The 22,713-nt window shown below is 36.0% G+C and overlaps 1 protein-coding gene across 10 annotated transcripts in view; it reads left to right on the top strand.

Moving 5' to 3' along the window:
* Positions 1-22,713, top strand: part of INPP4B (inositol polyphosphate-4-phosphatase type II B) — a 557,518-nt gene that overhangs the window by 441,078 nt on the left and 93,727 nt on the right. For all 10 annotated transcript variants that reach the window (XM_039875840.1, XM_039875842.1, XM_039875841.1 and 7 more), the window contains one exon: positions 16,689-16,866. In XM_039875840.1, the coding sequence (XP_039731774.1) occupies positions 16,689-16,866 (178 nt within the window). The remainder of the gene's footprint in view (positions 1-16,688; positions 16,867-22,713) is intronic.

Below are 22,713 nucleotides of genomic sequence, written 5' to 3'. Positions count from 1 at the left end.
ATAAAGAAAAGGATTTTAGCATAAGAAAGCCTTGCTTAGAGTATTCATATAATGCAATTCAGATCACAACAAAACATATTTTAAAGGCTACAAGATGACTGATGTGGAAGATTGATTCTTTTAAAGCACAAATATCTGAGTACATCACTCCGCCACTTGGAAACCATCAAGGAGTCTGCGCTCACATACTTGCACTTGGTATTCAAAGCCTCCATGATCTCACCCCACGGTGAGATTTCTACCTTCATCACTTCCTTCTCCTGTAGTTCGCTTATTAGATGCTGTCAAATTTTCCTGCATGGACAATACACTTTCCTACCTCTTCCCCTTTCCTCACTCCATTCCCTTTCACAGGAAATATTTCTACTCTCATCTTACTTTTTCCATTCCTTTCTGTCAAAACCATATACATAATCCTATTTAAAATTTTACACATGGTCATTCCTAAGATCCCACTTACTCCATTGTGTCTTCCTGATTTCTCAAGTTGATTTGACTGTCTGTCCCCATATTTTATTTTCACTCCTCTTGTAGCCTTAGTAGGTCACAATTACCGTGTATTAGGTTTGTTATTTGCTACTTCCGGCACAGTTTGTGATATCCTTGAGTAAGAGATGTCGTTCTCTTGAATCGCGGGTCCTCTAGAAAGTGCTCCACAGAGTACTTCGCATACAAGCATTCCATAGGTCAAGTTCAACAGGCATTGGATTCACATATGAATCAGATATAGTCTCTGATTGAAAGTGCTGAAGACTCCAATGAGAGATAAAGTTTCACGAATAATCATAATAAAATAAGATCGATATATAGAGCAGCAATTCTCAACCTTGGCTGTACTTCAGAATCACTTTTGCAGCTTTAAAACAATTATCCATTCCATGATGTCACCCAAGACAACCTCAGTGGAAGGCCTGGGAATGAAGCCCAGGTGTTGGTATATTGTACAAGCTTCCCAGGTGAGACTAATATACAGTTGAAAACCACTGACAACGATGTAAGTGAATTGCTCTGGGAGAAGGCAGATGAAGGGTGTGGAGAACAGAGACGGGAATAATGACGCAGATGAATTATACTTGAAAAATGTGTAAAACGTCAATTTTTATGTATCAAGAGGAAAGAAAATCTACATAAAGGAATATTTATTGTAATAAAAAAAAATATTACGACTCACTTACTGGAAATTTTTGTTTAAAGAATCCCAAACTGATTCAACAGTTGCAAAATAGAACCAAAGATGGGAATAAAGCTATAAGAATTTTGACCAGGGAAAACTTGGACCTGAGTAACAGCCAAACAAATAAATTTGAGCATATTATAGAGGTTTTCATGCTGTATACATGAGACTTTTCTAGAAGAACTAGCACCCTAATTAGACATTTTATTTAAAGACTAGGAAGGATGTTTGTAATCCAGGCATTCATCTGTTACGTCAAATGTCCATGTGTTCCTGGAGTCAGAGATTTACCTAAGACACTATTTGAAAGCCTGTGGATTTTTTTCCTCAAAATATAAATCAATTTTTTACTTTCAGTATTGTTTAAAGAAAGGGAGAAATTACAACATTTGTTTCACCTGCTTTGATCTTTTCTCATTTCACCAAGAACTTCAGGATCAGCCAGGACTTTTATTGAGTAGGATCATGACCTGAAAGCGTAGCCTTTTCATTAAGATAAAAAAAAACATCTCATAAAAACCAAGAGCCTTTGTAAATAAGAAGAAAAAGCCAATGAGGAACAGTGTTAACTCTTCTTGGGAACGTTTATTCCCTGCCATCTCCCTATTCATTTGGAAGAACTCACAACTAACTCCCTGTACAGGATCCTAACATCACATGAAAATCTACCCTGCCTTGAATATGTACCCTGATTTTTCCACCTACCCCCATCTTTCAGATGACCATAATCAACATTTAATGCCCTACAATTTCAAACGAAAGAAAGAAAAAAAATCATTTGGGAAAGTCATAAGGAAAATGAACTGAATTTTTACTAATAGAAATATCTCAGGGTGTCCTTGAACCTACAACAACTCGAATCTATATTAGAATTTGAGTGAATTTTCTGAAGGAAAGTAAAATGATAATACAGAGTTAAACAAATCAGTCTTGCTTTTTTATGAGATCAGTGGTTACATAATCATATGGTGAAAACTCTGAGGAACATTTTCAAGGAGAAATACAAGTAGATATTTCCTCATTCTCTATTATAAATAGGAGATGTCTTAGATAAAATGGAAAATATTGCATCAGGGAGCTCTCTACAGCCTACAGTCTAGCAGACATCCAATAAACTGGAAATGGGTGAACTGGATGCAAAACCTTTGAAACATATTCTTGTGATGGAATCACTAACCACTGCTTAATTTGGCAGGGGAGGCAAAAAACACACACTCACATTTTTAAGATAATAATGTAGAGCTGAGGTGTCTAAGCAAAACTGTCAGAGTTACTCAGTGTTTCTCTTTATATACTCTCTCCAGTAACGTGAGCAGACTAGGCAGGAGTTACAAAAATATTTGTTTTAAAACTCTTCACTTTCATGCTTAAAACTAAAGGTTTTTGTTTTTGCTTTTTTTAATGGAAAGGAATGAATGATTCAGATATATTTAATGAAAGTAGTAAGACTGCATCCGTATTTTGATTTAGGGAGCCTATGTTTTTTCCCCTACTATAAAGTCGTTCTCTGTCTCTAGCCTGGTCTCTAGATTTCTCTCAGAAACTTGACAGAGCAGTTTAGTCTGAGGTCATGTCATAAATCTTTTAAGTAGAAATATTTTTGATTTTTCGACAATATATATTTTAATAAATACTCTCTATTGATTGTTTTCTAGTTTTGCAAATGTATTTATTAGAAAATGTAGAAAAGTAAAAAGGAAGAGATTAAAATTACACACTGTCCTCTCCTTAACAAGACAGTTACTAGTGGAGGACTGGTCCAGTCTCTTCTAGTTTGGTTTTCCACTTATAATCTACATTTTCATGTGTTTTTTTCTGTTATAAATTAAAATTTTTTCAAATGGATTAAAATAACTAATTCTTCAAAGTATGTAAATTCAATGCTCTCCATTTAAAATTATCTCTGTGGTTCTTTAGAAGTCATGCCCAATATACCCAAACTAGTCTTTAAAAATATCAGTCTTATAGTTAATGGCTGAAATTCATGTCCCACTCATTTTCAAATATTTTCTTATCTTTTGAAAATAATATTTTATATCACCAAAAATAAAAAAAAATAAGTATCACATAAGCCTGATGGAAATAAGCATAACTATAAATAGAAGCCTTATCCACATTTTTTTTTCTTTCGAACTATGTCCAGTAGCTGACAATATGTCATTTTCAAGGAAATAGAAATTTAAATCTTTGTGCAGATTATAACTTGATTCCTTGGCGGTATATTCTGTTCTTTCTATGAGTCGGTTCCTCCTTGGCCACTGTTAGCTCTCAGCTCAGTCCTTATCTGAGCAAATACACAGCCCAGGCTGCCAGAAGGACATATCAGGCTGTTATTTTGCTTGTGCACTGCCCTGCATGCAGCTCTCTGCACACAACATTAAATCTTCAAGAGTAAGTGGGTTTTATCTCTTATAGCTTGGAGTACAGAGAGAATAAAATATTTTTAATTAGTCATGTTGAGACTTGGGCACACTGCACAGACTAAATGATGAGGCTTTCAAAGCACTGAACTAAATGTGATACAAAGGAATGGAAAGGGTTTTGCTGAGTTGCATATGATACTAAATGAATTCGTAATGCAGCTTTTCTCCTTCGTTCCCTTTTTAACTATACAAATAAAATGTGCTTGTAGCTCCCAAATTCCAAGAATAAAGAAGCATAAAAAATGAAAAGCCTGCCTTTTCATTCTCCCTCCCTAGAATAAACCAATTGGAAGGTTTTAATGTATTTCCCTGTGCAATTCCTTCTAAATAGCCAACCATTTGAGTTTTCAGTGGTTATGACTCTTAGTCTGCAAACTCAGGCCATGGGAATGTCATGTTCTTGATTTTTTTATAACACGGCTTAATTTTTCTGGCCCGCATTCTGTGGCAAGGCAGAAACTTCCACATCAAATTCATAGACTTCACTCCCTATATGGATTAAATCCTGGCTTGGCCACTTGCTGGTCTTGTGACCTTAGTCCAATGACCTTCCCTCTTTATACCTTAGTTTCATCATTTGTATCATGGAAATGCTATGCTTACCTCATAGGTTTGCTCTGAAACCTTAATGATTTCATATACACCAAAAATTTTACAATGCTACCCGACACATAGTGGAGCCTTAATAAATTTTAGCTACCATTTATGCAAAATATGTAAACAAGTATATTTTCACTCAAAAAATGTTTCGACAACTTTAAATTTTAATACGTGTAGACCTAATTTTTTTCTAAAAGCGAAGCATGATTTTATTGATTGAATAATTATCTGACCAATACAATATTGATGGTCATTTAGATTGCTTCTGATTTTTTATTTTAATCACTTGTGTTTATAAGGTATACCCTTATTCTTATGTCCTTGAAAATTTGTGTTTCTTTCTGATAAATTCTTAAAAATGGAATTTCCTACTTGAGGTGGTTAAATTTTAGAGATGCTGCCATATTATTCCCCCCAAAAAGTTGTACCAATGTGTGTAAGATGCCTAATTGCCCACATATTCATGAGCACAGTCCTTTATACACCATCTCTGAGTTAAGCCCAGATATGGCTCAGTATGAGGTCCAGACACGTATACGACCATCTAGCAGACAGCTTTCTCATTAATGGTATCACCCAAACACCTCACAGTCGACATATTATGTCATCTCTCACCCCCGTACCCTTAGACTTCTTTTGAGGATTCTTTTTCTCAGTAAAAGTTACCACCATTCACCTAGATGTTCAATTGAGACACTAGAAATTCTTGATCGCTTTTTTCCCCTTGCTTCCACTTCCAAAAAAAAAAAATTAGTTCTGTCAGTGCTATCTTCTTATTTCTCAGGAAGTCATTCATTTCAATAATGAATTATGGCTTGGGATAATCCTAACCCATAGAAACACCATCCTTTGAATGTCTACTGCTCAATCTCTTAATCGCTCCCCCTCTTTCCAGGCTGTCTCTCATCTTGGTTGGAGTAATATTTCTAAAAGACAAATATAATCTAGTGATTTCATAATTTTAAACATATCTTAGCGGCCTCTGGCCTGGAGTAGAGAGTACGAGGTGCAGAGCATATTCACGTGTCCTCTGGCCCCTCTCTCTTCTCCAGCCTGGTCTCACCACTCACACCATCATCTCTTTCTCTCACACCACCCTCCAGAGTGAACCAAACTGAACTTCCTCGGTTTTGCTTCTGCCTGCGACTCCTTGGCTAGACCACATCTGCTTTCAGCCTCCAGTGCACAAACATCCCTAATGGTCCGTCTTCCCCTCCAGAGTGTGTATCGTGAAGGTCCGTGGACTGTGTCTTTCTGGTTTACCACAGTGTCCACGGGAACTAACTCGATGAGTGTTTCTTGAGCTAATAAGTGTATGAGGGAGTGACCGAGAGCAATGGAAGGATTGCCTGTGCTGAGAGTATCACTTCTCTGCCTGAAGAGATCGATGTGAATGAATTAGGTAACAGAGACACCACAGATGTTTGTAAAATTAAGAAACAGGAACATAGAGGCATTCGTGTAAATGTCTTCTAGGCTTTATAAACAGCCGTTTGTCAGGTACTAGAATGTTCGTGTTTGTTTACACCTCACATTAAACAAACAAACAAACAAACTTTTATGTGTTCTGAAAGGAGAAAGGTGATAATTTTTATAAAAATAGCCAACCTAAAATCTGGTTCAATATTAGTAATTCAGTGGTGACTTTAACATTTAAAAGTCAGTGACATTCTTCCAATCATCTACATCCCCAAAAGCTTGGGAAGCAAAGTATGATCTGAAGTTTAGGCAAGAAGCACTGTGTATAGTGTGACAGTGCAGAATTTTCTTTTTTTTTTTGTATGGAGATCTGTTTCTTTATTGAGAAACTTAAACTTGGGTAAATCAGAAAAAGCAATTTCTGGGGGGGAAAATCAAAACCCACAGTAGAAAAAAAATATAGTTAACTCTGTCTTGGTCACAGCAGAACCCAGAGAATATATTCTTTTAATTAATTGAAAAATTCTAGGTGCTTCATAATTGACCTTCTGAAAAAAAAAATGACCTATTAAATTTGCAATTTGCGGTTCTCGGTGTTAAGATCCATAGGACAAGCTAGGAATTCTTCAAACCTTGAGCCGAATTCCACGAGGGGTTATTTGGCTTTCGAATCGGTCCCTCTTGTCTAAGAGGTAGCAGCTGCGACAACGTCCCCAGGAGCAGGCAGCTCCTTTCTTGGCTTGGTGAGCTGCAGAACCGCCACAGCCTCGTCCACCTTGGAGCGAGACTCCGAAGACGACAGCCTGAGCAGCACCTCGGCATTGTCGGTCCCCAGCAGTATTCCCCAAATCTCCCCGGCCAGGTTCGAATGCATGGTTTGGATGAGCGGGGACAAACATTCTCCCAGCGTCTGCTTCCGTTCTTGAGGCGATGCTGCGGCCAGCACCGAAGCGGTCGGGGGCTCCTGCCCCTGCACGTGGACCGCAGGCCGGGGTGCCTGCAGAGGCTGTGTGGCAGGGTGAGGGCTGTGGACACGGGAGGCTACTTGTAAGGTGCAACAGCCGGAGCAGCAGCAGCCACAGCAGCACGAGGTGCTAAATTCTGCACAGATGTAGGAACACCTCCAGACTGGCAGCTGTCAGTCAGCCCTTGCTGGGTGGCACCAGCCCTGCCAAAGCCCATAGCCAAGCAGTCCCGGCACTCCGGCCGGGTTGGAGCCAGATGGCAAAGAGCTGGACAAGGCCTGGACTGGCGCCTAGCACTTGGCCTTCCTTGAAAGCCTCGAGGTCTCCCACCTTGCTGCCAATGTCAGAATTCTTAAAAATTAAGTCTTTCCTTTAAATCAAATGACTTTAATTGTAAATGAAAATAAGTTTGCGAAATGACCTAGAATTTACAGTGATAATAAATTTGGTGAAGAGAACAGTATGTGAAAATAAAACCACATAATCAATCTTAATTGTGGGATTTTTAGAAAGCCATTGAACTTCTCACCCTTCAGTTTCCATATCTGCACGATAGATGTGACTGATTTCTCTTGAAATGATTAGATTATTAGAAAGAGGGTTAGAATCTTGAGATTTTGAGGAATGGCATTAAGTATATTATCATTATTTCTCGAGAAGATCATTCAGATATTTTGACTTTACAATTAAATGTTTTAATTTCACACAGTTATTAAGATATGACTTCTGGTTTTATCTAAGAAGAAAAAGTTAATCAACAGAGAGATTAGAATTTAAAGGATAAAATGTGAAATCTAATAAGCAAATTACAGAAAGAAACCTTTTTACTGCTTACATTAAAAAACTAAATATGGAAAGGTATTATGGTTTGAGGACTTATTTTCTGTAAATCAGGAGTTGCATTTCTCCTTCACCGTAAACTAAAAATTGTTTTAAACTATGACACAATTATGTCATCTCAACTAGTATGCTTTTAATCGAAGGAAGACTTTGTACTCACGTTAAACACTGAGTGATTTCTAGTGTATTTTTTTAAAGCTCTTTGTTAGCTTAGATATTTAATATCCATCATTCCAAAGGCAGTGAACAGCAGGAAAAAAAAAAGTCATCTACAAATAGATGTTCAGAAAATAAAAAATACTGTATTTTCCAGAGTTTAGAAACTAACTGTAGACTATCTCATTCTTTTCAGGATTATAGTAAAGATGCTAACTTTTTTTAAAAAAATAGTGCGTATGGGATCTATGTCATGGAAAAATCACAGAATTGGATTGTGTAACATGAGAAAAAAAATGATGTTATTGCAAGATCCTGCTTAGGCGGTAACCTGCGATAAGTAGTTATTGTGAGAAGCCTGTTAGAGGATCAAGGTGGCTTGGCCCAAGGCGGTGTTAGCAGAGATGGAGAGAAAGAGATTGGCTCCAGAGATATTCAGGAGGGCTTGGCAATCGTTTGGATTTTGTGTGTTTGTTTGGAGTGGGAGGTAAAAATCTGAGGTATCAAAATTTCCAACTTCTATGCATTCTGTGCAGCACACCTGGGTATGGTGGTGCCATTCACTGCACCTTGGCTCAGAAACTCCAGGAACATAAAACAGCTGGGAGAGAAATGGAGGGAAAGAGAGAGAGAGGGAGGGAGAAGAGAAAGAGAAAGAGAGAGAGATAGAGAGATAGAGAGAGAGAGAGAGAATCTGAAGCCACTTGTTTGCTATATCAATTCTGGCAACTCATCCTATAGGCCATGACAGGTTTTTATCTGAAGATTAATATGATCAGATTTGCATATTAAATGACAATATGCAGAGAACTGAACAATTAGACTATTATGATAGTGATAATGAAAGGAAATGATGACTGCTAAGTTAAAGAGGATTTTTAGGAAACTTATATAGGATTTAAATCCAACTGGATGAGGACTTGAGGGAGACTGGGAAAGGTTGAAAGATTCTTAGGTTTCTGGTTTCTATAATTGAATAAATGTCAAGGCCACTAGGAAAGGAAGTATAGGATATCAGCCATTTGTTTTCTTTGTTTAGCTATAATAAAGTCAGTTGTCCCTATTCAATATGAAAAGTTTTGGGAAACAAGAAAATCATTTTGTTGACTCTATGCTTTTTTCTCAGTAAAGAATCTTTTAAATTTTAGAAGTAGCAGAGAATCTCAGAGATCACAAATTCCCATATTTATTTTATTGATGAGAATACCGTGACCCGAAGATTGAATCACCCATACTGATAATGACAGAGCCAGAGCTATAAAATTAGAGATCTATCCTCACCCTCAAATTCTTCTTCCATACTCATTCACCCTCATGCCATCAGTAGATATTCAACACAAAACCCATGATCTTAATAAATGAACACTGTTAGTTCTAACTAATAATATTAGTTACAGATGACCTTTCTAGGAATTGATTTTGCTACTCGCCAGATAGAAAAATTTAAAAAGTTGCTCCATTCAATTTCTTCTGGGCTTTTATGAGAAGATGATTTTAAAAGTAAATTACTTCATCTGTACTATTAAACAACACACGAATCTATGTGGTGATTTGCACTCAGATCGGTTACTATTTTAATCTGCCTGAAATTGCTCTCTACAGTCATCAGTAGAAATATTTCTAAGACTTTAGTCTTATTGGTTCTCTATCTGCAGCCGTCCCAACACCTCAAGAAAACCATTTGTAATTGCTTCTCAGCCCTTTGGTTAAGATCAAGTGAAGAAAACCATTTATTTAGGATTATACCTACAATAAAAATGATAAAATAAAAAGAATTTTTTCAAAGATGTTTTAGATTCTATTATAATAATAAAATATTAGAAACATCTTGAATGAATGAATAAGCAAACTATACTGTCACTAACGTAGAACACCATATAGTCATTTCAATTAGTAAGTGCATTATGAGGTATGTAGGGATGTATATAAAAAAATATGCCTGAAAGAAAACATAATATTGTATGTATACAGAAGATATCAATCTAAACATAATGGTGAATGTTTTCAAAGGGTAATAAGTTTACTTAGAGTGATACAGATAGATATAGAGTTTTATTTCTTTTAGGATTGTTTTGTTTGCTATCTCTCCTTTTTATCTTGTTTTAGAATAAGAGAAATGTCTTTGTAAAACCCTTTTGCCACTCCTACTTGCAGCAAATATGGAAAACTTGGTGATGTTAAAAAAAAATCTCCAACTACAAACACCCAGAAAAGTGAGATGCAATGTGACATCCTTTTACATCGCTTTTAAGTGACTGCCTGAGCTCTCAGGCATGTGAGAAGCTGGACTGCTGAGTGGTTAGTGAGCAAGCCTTGCAACTAGAATCACTCCAGAGGATGTTTGCCCGCGCCAAGAATATATGGCCTTGGGTTTGCAAGGTCTTGTGGGAAAAAGATATGCAAAAGAGTTACCCCTTTTTCTTCCCCTCTGCTACCAGTCCTGGCAGTGGCATCTAGAGGACAGGCATCATCCTTCTCATCCACTGATTATCTTGCTGGCTACCTCTGGCCTTTCGCTTTCCTCATTGCATTGACCAAATAGCGCTCCTTAAATATTTGCTGAAAGCAATTTACTGCAAGATGATTTTCAGATTCTTTCTTTAGTCTAATCTGTGTTATAAAATACAATCATATATCTTTTCTAATGAGCTCCGTTTTAACTAGAAGATGAGAACTTCTTTAATTATATTTTATTTTAATATTATTTGGCTGTACCCACCATTATGTTGCTAAATAAAAGATGTTTCCTGTGTTTTTATATCTTTTTCAAATTTAAAATTGCTCAATACTATGTTCATGAGGTTGTAAAACATAATTAAGAGTTCAAACCAAGTAATAATAAAGACTCGAGTTTGAGCACTGGTTCTCTCATCTATACTAGTTGCATGATCCAGGCCAAATTACCTAACCACCCAGACTTCAATTTCCATATCTGCATAATGGAATAATATTTGTCCTTCAGAGAATTGTTGTCAAGATTAAATAAAATAATCGCAGAAAAGAATTTAGCATAATACTAGGCCTATAGTATAGACTTAATAATTATTAGCTATTAAAATGAGAAAAAGAAAAAGAAGAAGAAGAAGAGAAAGATAGAGGTGGAGGTTGGGAAAGAGAGAGAAGGAGAGAGAGAGAGAGAAAGAGAGAGGAGTTGATTTGGATTATTTGAGTTAATTCTACATTGTAAATTAATGGCTTGATTAGACACCCTCCATAAAAAATAACAGATTTAACAGGGACAAAAATTAAAATGAACCTAAAATGCCTTCTGTTTTCTGTATTTTTATCCCAGATTCATAATCACTATAATATCATGTACTGAAAACATTTGCTTTTGTTTTTCTCCAGCTTTATTAAGGTATAATTGACAAATAAAATTTTTACATATTCAAGGCGTATAACTTGATGTTTTGATATATTCATACATTGTGAAATAATTACCCAATTGAGATAATTAGCCTATCCATCATCTCCCATAGTTACCGTTCTCTTTTTTCCTTTGTTTCTGTGGTGAGAACACTTAAGATCTACCCTCTTAGTAAATTTCAAGCATAAAATACAGTACGATTAACTGTAGTCACCCTGCTGTACCGTAGATTCCCCAGGAATTACACCTCCTGCATCACTGAAACTTTGTACTCCTTGACCAGCGTCTCCCCATTTTTCTTCCCCCAGCCCCTGGCAACCATTGTACTCTCTGCTTAAGTAGTGTAATTTGCATACCACACAACCGACCTATTAAAAGTGTGCAATTCAAAGATTTTTAGTAAGTTTCTAGAGCTGTGTAGTCATCATCACAATCCAATTTTAAGACATTTCCATCACCCCATAAAAGTCCCTCATGCCCATTCGTGATCAAGGGAACGTTTGCTTTTGCCGTACATTCAGGAATGGTTTCGACTGTTGGACCTTATCTTACCCCGTAGTTTGATTAGCTACTTGAATGTTTAAAGTCGAGGTTGGAGTTGAGAAAGTTTTTAGATGGGAGGAATTGGTAGACGTGGTTTGGGTGTTAACTCCATCACACTTTCATAGAGGAGTGAGCATGAAAATACCGGATGCCAAACAGAGAGAAATAGAACTAAACTGACCAGCCCCTTGGAAGTTGGCGAAGGAAATCGGGGCAAGTGGATTTAGAGATAAATGAGAATAGGCCATGGAAGGAAGTGAAAACACATGGACTTTGTTTATTTAAAGGTCATATAATGGTGCCTGGGAAATTTTTATGAGAGCGAGTATAGGGCTAAGGAAAAGATATATAGAGAAAAGAGATCTTAATGGTTAAGAAATTACAGATAGGAGCTTGCAGACTGAAAAGTAGGAGTCACTTTGCTCAGGGTCGAAAAATAAATTTCCTTTGAGGGCAAGTTGAACCAAAATGAATTTTAGGGTTTTTTTTTCCCCCCCCTCTTAATTGGCATCACTGGCCACAGAGCTAGTAAATGGCAGAATCGAGCCTTGTTCAAAACGCTGATTCTAAAATTAACGTAAAACTAATATATTTTTAACAAGAGAGGTTTCAAAGATAAACATCAGTTTAAGTTGAGATGATGTAACTCATTGAATTATATAAATGAAATTCATAGGAGGCAAACAAAAGAAATACTGTTTTCCTTCTAGTTCTTTCTCTAAGCCACAAAATGGAAAGGAAACATAGGGACAAACAGAGAGGTTTTTCTTTTTTTACCTTCTACAATTTCATGAAGCACGTTGTTAAAGTCCATGAAGCCAGAAGGGTATATTCAAGTACACTAAGGTGTAAATTTTCATTTATCATCCACATGGTTTTCTCTCTCTCTCTCTCCTCTCTCTCTCTCTCTCTCTCTCTCTCTCTCTTTTTTACGAGCAGTGCATGATGAGTTAGGAAAAAGAATAAATAACTGGACATAGTCCTTCGATTTTTCTCTGGAGATTTAGCTCTGCCACAGGAACAGACGCACATCACTTAAACATTTTTTTCTGTGCTCATCCTCTGTCCATGCTCCTCCACCCCTATCTTTTCCTTCTCTCTCATCCTTGCCTGTTCATTATCTCTCATTTACATTTTTTTTTACTCCATTTACCAAAGTAGTGGCTTGGCACTGAGTAAATGGGTATAGAAGTGGAGGCCACAGTGGCATGGGGGTAGAAAGGCGCATCTAAGTGGCAGAGCAATTCCCAGAATTTAGGATGTGGACCGGATGCTGAGGAATAGCTGCTTTATATTTCTTCCTTTGCTGCCTCCTGCCTTCTTCAAACCTAAGCACAAGACACGGATTTCAATGTCATAGAGTAAGAACAGACACAGGGAGACCAGTTTGTAGGCTATTGCGATAATCGTGGGGGTAGAAGATGATAGAGGATGAAGTGAGTGTGGGAATAAGTGATTGGATTCTGCATGTATTTAGAAAGAAAAGGCAGAAGCTTCTGAAAAACTGGAGAAAAGACACGGGGGAAAGAGAAGAGACAGACACCACATCGAATGGACAGGCTGTGAAGCAGTTTGGGGGAGAGTGCAGGATCTGGTGGCTGAGAATGGGGAGCAGACCAGCAGCTCAACTGGGGACCTGATAAGTTGGAGCTGTGAAGAGGAGAGTTTTTGTTTTTAATTGGATTTCAGGAAAAAGGTCTAGGCTAGAGATGCGAATTTGGGGATTGTTAGCACAATTGAGATATTTAAACTATAAGAGTAAATGAGATTATTTAGAAAGGACATGTAGATTTGAGTTCCAAGGACTGAGCCTTGGAGCAAGCCAACACTAGAGGATGGGGAAACAGGGCACCAGCGAAAAGCAACTGAAGCGGCGTATGCACTGAAGAATAGACAATCGTTGTTTTAATTATATTTTGGTAGCAATTAAAATATATGAATATGAATATCATTTCACCTCGTGCTTTATTTTTCTATATATCTCCAAAATATGGCAACCTATTGACAACATACACACATGCACATAAGAGTTTGGGGGTATTTGTGTGTGTGTGTGTGTGTGTGTGTGTGTGTGTGTGTGTGTGTGTGTGTATGTGTGTGCGTGTGTTCTAATTAGTTGATATTAAAGGATTTAAATATAAATTAAATTAAAATGTATATATGTACACATATACGCTTTGTTTCATCAATAGAAAACTATTTTGAAACCAATTTCAATTTTTATTATCTATGATTTACTCTATTATTTGTATCCTTTAAAGTATTTTTTGTCCAAGCAAATATTTTGTTCTTCTACTGATTTTGTCTGATGATAGTTAATTCAAGCGTTTGGATTTAATTTAAATTTTAGACCACTATAAAATAGAGTTTAGCTATATTCTTTTTATCTCGATAATTAAATTATACTCATAACTTCCCATTTAAGAAGCTATAACTGTTGAAATATATGACATGTTTTAAGAGTGAGACACTGAATAGGTAGATGAAATATATGTATACTTAAAATTATTTTGTAGTGGTGGTATTTTTTTCCATGCCATAGTCTGTCATCCTGGACACCAACATTGGCTTTTATTGTAGAAAATGAATCTTTCAGCTTCACTGCTCATTGTTAAAAGACTTAATCAGGAGAACCCACGCCTGCTATATAACCCTGTTCCAACAGAGAGTGACTTAGGAGAAGGGGGCAGGAGTTATGATTCTGTCCCATGACGGTGATTGAAGAATGCTCTGGGGGGAGCAGAGGAAGAGGCTAGGGAGTATATTGGGAGGGAAAAGATGAAAGGACGATGGAAACGGGAGGTGACAATGAGGAGGGAATCGGAGCATCTCGTGCAGAATATAAAGGCGGAGTACAAAAGTAGCCTTGTAAAAAGTTTATGAAAATTAGAACAAGTTAGGAATAAGGAACTTAGAATAATACTGAAATTTTATCAGAGTTGTCGTGTAGCATGATCAAAGGTTTAGAAGGGACCACGGTCAAAATAATGACGGCCGGAGTCTCTGAAAGTGCTCTGCTCTCGGGATGTCCTGAGGTGCTAGTTTCAGACGCTACTACCTACCGAAGCAGAATCTCCTCGTGTTGCCAGGGAATCTGCATTTTTTTAAACACACACCCAGAGAATGCCCTCACCCCAAGTGAATCTTATGCCTACTAAAATTTGAGCACTGCTGAGCTAGGAATGTGTGGGAAATAAATCACGAAAATGTATGTGTTAGGCTCAAATGGAGAGGAGACTCTACAGGAATTTGCAGAGTAAGAAATATGTATAAAAAATAATGAACGTAGGTCATGTTTGGGAATAAAGTAACAGTGAGCCACCTTGTCACCATAAGGTGACACCAGGAAGCAAATTATAGCGACAGAAGAACAGATCAGTGAAAAGGGGTCACGGAGCAGCTATTGCACACTGCTTTCTGTGTCAGGTCGGTAGTAAGTCCCCTCTGCTGTCAGAGCTGCTGGGCATCAAGCATTGTCTCCACCCTGGCAGCAATACCTTTAATAATTTTCCTTGCGAAAATAACACAAGAGTGCTTGACTTACAAAGACTGTGGTGGACTGAACTTTGTACCCAGCCTGAGTACAGATGATTAGGGGGACAACCCAGCTCAGGATTTTCGTTAAAGGCCTTGCGTAAGATTAGATGAGCCAGAAAGTAACATAGCTAATTGGCAACGACTGTTGTTTCCTTTCTCCTCCTCACCATCATTATTTGTCATTTACTTTAGTTTGCATTAAAATATATAATAAGTAGTCAAAGTACGTTCCATTTTTAAGCTCCAGCCTCTGACATTTATGTCTATAATACAAAACAGAGCAGATTCTCGTAAGTGTCACAGACTAACCATGTGTTTTTTTATAAACCTGTACGCCGCATCGACTTCATGTCCAGTCTTATGAATAGTCCAGGCAACCAAGGACATTTCTTTTCATCACTGTGCAAAAGACAATTAAATAACATAATAGTAATATTATATGTTTGCAAAAGGATATTGTCTCCCTGAAGAAACTGTATTTTCCCTGAAAATCATTAGCATAAAGGAAGGTTAGGAGAGCTTCCCAGATGTTAATTTTTCTTATTGAATTCTACTGTTCGAAAATAAGAAATGGAATGATGGAAATTTGAATAATTAAGCTAGTACATATAGAGACAATATTCAATAAATACTCAATAGAGGTTGCAAGGTATTATGAAAAGTGCTTGGGCAGTGGGATGTAGAGGGATGTAGGCAAGCTTTGCACCATCCCTGTGAACGCACCAGACAGGACTTCTCTTTCTCTCCCTATGGCCGGCAATTTTCTAATTCCTTCCCCTGCCGGAAGGCCTCCTTTGTCTCTCCTTATGAAACTGTCCAAAGAGTCCTTCCTTCCATGGAATCTTTACTCTTATCACGTGCTTAACCAATTCTGGGATGATGATTATAAAAGTCAGTAATTCTAACTAGTAATCCATTTTAGGTTTTTTACAAGTTAAATGAAAAACCACAAGGAATAAAAAGGCTGGTGATAAAATAGCATAATGGAATTTTCCTGCTGTAAAAGTCCTTTTTCTAACCAATAAAATTTTCTATATGTCCACTTGACATTAATTTCTTTTCTCCCCATTTCTCAGCTATTAAAATTTACTCCCTTTGCCCCAAGTATCATGGGTGGGGGGGAAATTTAGGTAGTAGTCATTGAATGCTTGCTCTATGTCAAGCACTCTTTTAGGCACTTCACATGAATAATCACCAGTCTTACCCACCTCTTCGAATTATTTGGATAATTATACTCACCTTCCTCATAAAGGAAACAGAAGGCTGCCCAAGGCCACCCAGCCAATGAGTGCCAGAGCCAAGATTTATATTTGGATTCCCCTGAATATAAAGCTCAAACTTTTCCCTCCATACTGTGGGCCTCAAGTTCATTAGTAATTAATACAAATTTGTTTTAAATACTAATACTTGACCTATGTAATCATGAAGAATAGTCCCAGTGGTTGAAAAAAAGACTAGATTTATTTAACCTAGTCTTAAAAAATATCTTGTTCATTCTACTTAAAAAACTCATAGGCCATGGTAAAAATCTCTTGGAACAGTTTTTAACTGTTCAATAGGAAGTGATGATATTTGGAGTTATGTTTATCATTTGCCACCTGATATTAAGGGCTGTAAATTCTTTCTGCTTCATGTATAACTTGCCTTTATCTTTGTCTTTTCAGTACTGGGTACCAGTTTATTTACTATTCACCTGAAAACACAGCCAAAGCAAAAGAAGTTCTCAGCAACATCAATCAACTACAACCTCTGATAGCAACCCATGCAGACCTACTGCTTAATTCTGCAAGCCAGCGTTCTCCAGACAGCTTGAAGAATTCTTTAAAGATGCTTTCAGAAAAAGTAAGAACCAAATCATCCCTACAGTGGGGAAAATGAAACATCCAAATTCCCACTGGTGTTACTTTCTGCATACATTGCCTTTCATGGCACCTGGAAATGTAAAGTAGACTAAGTTAAAAAGCAAGCTTCAAAGTATTGCCACAAGATCAAAATGAATTGGCTTATTCTCTTTTCAAATCTTACTGGGCACTAAGGGGTTTTTTGTTGTTGTTTTTTGTTTGTTTGTTTGTTTTTTCCTAGTAGGAAATGAAACCTGTTATTGGTTGGTATACATTTTTTTCTTTTCCTTGATATCCTTCATTTTTTTGGTTCATGGTCTTATAAAATGAATTAAATTAGATTTCAAAAATTACTTCATTTTCCTCTGGTGATCATCTAATTTTTATGCATATGAAGCTGTCCATTTAAATAGGAGTGTCACTTCATTTGAAAGCAGGACTTTGATGTGGATTCTTATCAGTGGCATGAGGTAATTTTTCTGCCTGAGTTTGCTTTCAACACTAGCTACTGGGAAAAGGTTCTATAATTTTCCAAAAGTATTAGTTATTATTTGAAATGTAGCAGGACCTAAGCCTTAATTTTTCCAAAGGTGACTTGCACCCTACATGCAGAAAGGAAGGACGGTTTGGCTTGTCGTAGATACTCAACATCAGCATCCACCTCTAATTAGGGCAGCTGAATGATTCAGAGAGAATTAAGATAGAAAAAGGCCAATCGCAGCTTGATTTTAATGTAAAACCAGATGTCCTAGAGTCCAATTACAGTACACTCATCTTTAGCCTCTGCATTCTGAGGACACCCTGTAATTCATTATGAGATACTTCCAGTAAATATGCCCTTGAAGAAACTGACCAAAGAAAATTCTCGTAGTGTCCTTTCAGAATAAAATAACAGCGTAGCTCTTCACATCCCTGAAGAACAGATTCATAGAAACCTGAATGCTGTTATAATTAATAACACCTTAAGCTTATTTAACAGTTTAGTTTAAAATGTGTAGTATCCCATCTTTTTCTCATAGGATCTAATATTTGTTTTTATTAAAAATAAACTAATATCTATTTAGAAAGATCAAGTGAATTGTCTAATAAATTAAAAAAGTGAAAAATCAAAACCAAAGAACTCTAGCTCAAAATGCAGCATTCATTCCACGAACAACAGCAACCTCCATCATAACAAGAAAGGAAAAAATTGACCCAAAATTACAGGTACCGACATTGTCAAATATTACGCTAGGGAATTCATGACTGATTTGACTGATGTTATTACTTTTAATCTTCGAGTGGTGGATATATATTGCTTGCATTTCACAAAGGAAAAGATTGAAGCTAAGAAAAGTTAAAAAAAAAAATGTGTAAAATCATGCAGCTACAGTCAAACCCAGGATTCAGACAAAACCAGGATTCACATTCGGGTCTGGTTGACTCTGAAATGAAAGCTTTCTGGTATCTTCTATGTCATATATGTATTTTTGACATTTCCTTTTTTAAAATTAAAAAAAAAAAAATTAGACAAACTCCTCAACAGCACCTAAGTATTCTAATAGTCAATAAGTATGTCTAATGGTCAACCAATACGTTATAGCCAGGAAAAAGGAAAAAAGAGAAGTGTTTCACACAAGAGTATCATTTCATTTGGGTGCATTTCTTTTTCAGATTTGTAGATGAGGTGAGGTTTTCTGATTCATCTAAGCAGAAAATGTTAGCAAATAGCAGATCACTGCAGTGATCACAGAGCAGTATTTATATTCTTCCTGTGCATTGGGCAGGAACTTGTCATTTCATACATCATTTACAACTTGCTGCGGTGATTCGAGTTGGGGGACAGAGTGCGTATGTTCTCCTTCTTTAATTCAGCATTGCTCCAACTTCTCGTCTGTCTTTCTACTGAGTAGACAGGCTTCGTCTACTAATAAATCTGTCAGCTCTTGAAATCGGGAGGATATTTTTTTAAGTTGAGTTTGCAAGGCATGCCTGGAATGTCAAAAGAATTATCTAAAGTGAGAGTTTTGCATAGACTATGAACATATAGGTAGTAGCTCATGGTTTAAAATAAAGCATGATCCATAAATTTAGCATAAATTTAGTTCTAGTGCCATCTTAAACTTTAGTATGATTTCATATTAGTAAAATTTAGCTTAAAACATTTTGTTTTTAAGATCAGGGTCTTGCACATTAGAGAATAAAAATTCTTTCTTCATCGATAGTTCTTTCTTTTATTAAATCTGAACTGGGGTGTTTGAAAAATAAGGGCTTGAGTTGTTTTCTTAGGAACTTATTCACATAGAATATTCAATACATAATAGGAATTGTCTATGTTTATATTTATCAGAGAACTTTGAAGGTCTTATATAGCCTCTGAGCAGCCAAACAGGGAAGAATAATTCACTGTGTAGACCGAGGAGGCTGGCAAAGGCCAAGGGAAACCCACGGGTACCGGGGAGGGAGGCATTCGATTATCCTGTAATGAGATGGCATCTCTCTTTTTAGGTTAACTGTTGCTCTGGAGATGATGGCAATGGATGCATTATCCGTTCAATATATACTCAGAATCTAGGGGAAAAGTATAGGGCAACAGAGAAATCTAACTGGCTAACGGGTCATATTCAGAGAGTCTCAGAGCAGGCAATAATTGTAGATCCAAAGGCAATTTATATTATCTCTATGGCTACTGATAACCAAGCCACAGGACTAAAGCCTTACAGGAAAATTCTGTTCTGCTAAATGTCTATTAAAAGAAGAAACAACAACAAAAAAACTACAATTTGTAAAAGTAAATATTTATTGCATTTATACATTTGCCAGGCAATGTCCATGACACTGGGGGAATAAGACACAGGCCTGTTCTCCCCAAAGGGTCAAGGTCCTTGATGGTAATGGTTATGATGCTAATGATGATGACAATAATCACTAGCATTTATTGGCAGCTTACTAACTGTGAAGTACTATTATAAGGTCTTAAATTCTTACAAGTCTGTGAGGTGGGTACTATGGGTCCTATAATTTTCAACATCTAATTTTCCTAATCCTGTGAAGTAGGTACTTTTAATATCCTCGTTTTATACAGTAGGGGAAACTGAGGTACAGAAATATATATAATGAAGCAAAAATTGCCCATCTGGTAAGTCTGGCTCTAGAGTCTGTGAGCTTAACCACTATAGTATATAGTCAAATGTTCCATGAATGCTAAGATAGACACTGTATATAGAACTCAGGGAAAAAGTAGGGAGGGTAGGGGTGGTGGTGGGGAGGACATAATTGAAATATCACAAGAGTAACATTTGTTTCATGTCCTAATGTGCGTGAACTCAAATTGTTCTAATATTTTAATTCTTAGTTTATCTTCTAATGGAAAACTGGGCTTGTTTGCTACATATTAGTTTATGAAAATATTAAAGAAATTATTTAATCTTATGATATGGAGTCATAACAAATGCAAACTCTTAGTTTATACGAATAATTCCAACATACAAAGCATAGGCCAAATTTTTAACATAAGATATGAAAGGTTAATAATCGAGTGGAATAAAAATGCATTTTCCTTTACCCTAAACTAAAAGTATACAATACTATGGAGGGAAAGAGAGAGAGAAGTAATGAAAAAATACAAACTGAAAACATAAGAGACTAAATGTAGGCAATGTATAGATATATCTCTCATAGCTCAGATATATGTGTAACATTAGCTTCAAATACCCATTGCATTCTTCATTCCACAGAGATTAATAGACCTCGTTTAGTCACTATTATCCTGCTCATCAAAAAGCAATCCTGAGCACCTACTTGTGTGTGGTATCATATTTGTTGCTATAAGACAAATGCTACATAGACGTGGTCCTTAATTTTTAAGGTAAGAATTTAAAAGAATAGGGTGTTTCACAATATCGCAATTGTGAAATGGTAAACAACAACAACAAAAGGATTCTGTCACACATATTAGAGACTATGCTCACAATATATTTGAGAAAATCTGATAGTTTTCAATTCCTAGTATCCTTCCAACTTTAATGTAGTATACAAAGCATTCTCTTCATTCTAAAACTTAAGATTTTCTTAAATGATCTGTTTTCTTTAATAAAAATAACAGGAAGTCGGTATGCTAAAAAGTTGAAGATACACATAACATACAGAAGAATATTGATTATGTTGATTTCTTAGGTACTGAGAAGTCATTTCTATTTGTTTACTCACTTTAATCACTCTTGGGTTTATCTCAATCCCAAAATGAACAGAAGACTTAATGAGTAGAGGATTTTAATTTGTTTTGTTTTTTTTTATAGTTGGTAAAGTGTATGTATACATACATATGTTTGTGTACATATATATTTTTAGGGAATTTGAATAAACTGGTATAAATGAAGATGAAACTTCAGGATAGAACTTAAATTTCTTTTTTTTTCCATACTCTTCCTCCTATGGTAAATATTTAGTTGATGGAATAAGTGATACATAAAAAACAGAACTCGTGTTCATTAGAATCATAAATAATAGGGAAAACAAAGATGAGAGTAAAATAATTTTAAAAATAAGATTTGTACATACAATGCATTGAATTAGAACTTCTGTTTCTGCCCATGATGGAGTAACATGTATCCTCCTACCTTGAAAAACAAAATTGAACAAAAAATATAAAATAATTAATTTTAGGCATTGGAAAATAGGCAGCATACGAAGGTAACAAATTACATGATTCTTATGATTGTCTACCTTACTTCCTGGAGGCAGTTTTCAGGATGTAGCACAGGAGCAGAAGCCATACAGTAACTCCCCAAGTTGAGGAGATAAGAGATAAAAGTAAACACTATTTTAGACAAATAAAAATATCCATAGCAGACTCGCACTATAAAAAATTTTAAAGGAAAATCTTCAGCAGAAGGAAGTGATACTATGGAAAATTTGGATCCGAAGGAAAGATTAAAGAGTGCCAGAAATGGTAAATATGTGGACAGAATATTAAAAATCCAAATTTTAATTCACTTAAACATAATTACTCTTTAAAACAAAACAAAATAATACTAATTCATTACATGGTTTATAACATACTAGTTTAAGCATAGACATATGGATCAATTGAAATAGAATCTAGGAGCTTCTGGAAACTAGAGATTCTAAAGAATCTAGAAATAAACCCACACATATATTTTTAAATAACTTCAGACAAGGCACAAAGGAAATTTATTGGGGAAAGGATATCTTTTTCAACATAGCGCAGGAACAATTGGATATTCATCAGTAAGATAAATGAACTTTCCTTTATCTTAACCTCACATATATATAAAAATTAATTTAAAATGAATCATGACCTTAATATATAAGCTAAAAGAAAAAAAAAGTAAACAAACTTTTAGAAGACAAGAAAGGAGAACATTTTTGTCACCTTGGTTTAGGCAAAGCTTTCTTAGATAGGATACAAGAAGTGACACCCCCTCCCAAAAAAAATGGTATGTAACATTCGATAAATGTAATCAAAATTTAAAACTATCATTGCGATTTTTAGAAGGCACTATTCAGAAGAAACTATTAAGAAAATGAAAAGACAAGTCATGAACTGGGAGAAAATATTTAGAAAATATGTATCTGACAAAGGATCTGTATCATAATTATATAAAGTATCCTTACAACTTAATGATAAAACGAACCACTCAATTAAAAGCAAAAGAGTTGAAAAGACATTTCGCCAAAGAAGAAGGTTGGCAAGTAAGCACATGAAAAGATGCTTACTTCATAACATTTGTTGTCAGGGAAATACAAATATAAACTTACATGAGATACCACTAACCTCCTGCTGGAAGGGCTAAGATCAAAAAGCCTGAGCGTAAGGAGAGTTGGGGAGGTTATGGAACAACTGGAG

Source organism: Pteropus medius, unplaced genomic scaffold (assembly GCF_902729225.1).
Source record: "Pteropus medius unplaced genomic scaffold, Ma_sr-lr_union100, whole genome shotgun sequence".
Lineage (NCBI taxonomy): Eukaryota > Metazoa > Chordata > Mammalia > Chiroptera > Pteropodidae > Pteropus > Pteropus medius.
Note: the sequence above shows the minus strand (reverse complement) of the source record. Positions and strands in the feature narration are given on the sequence as shown.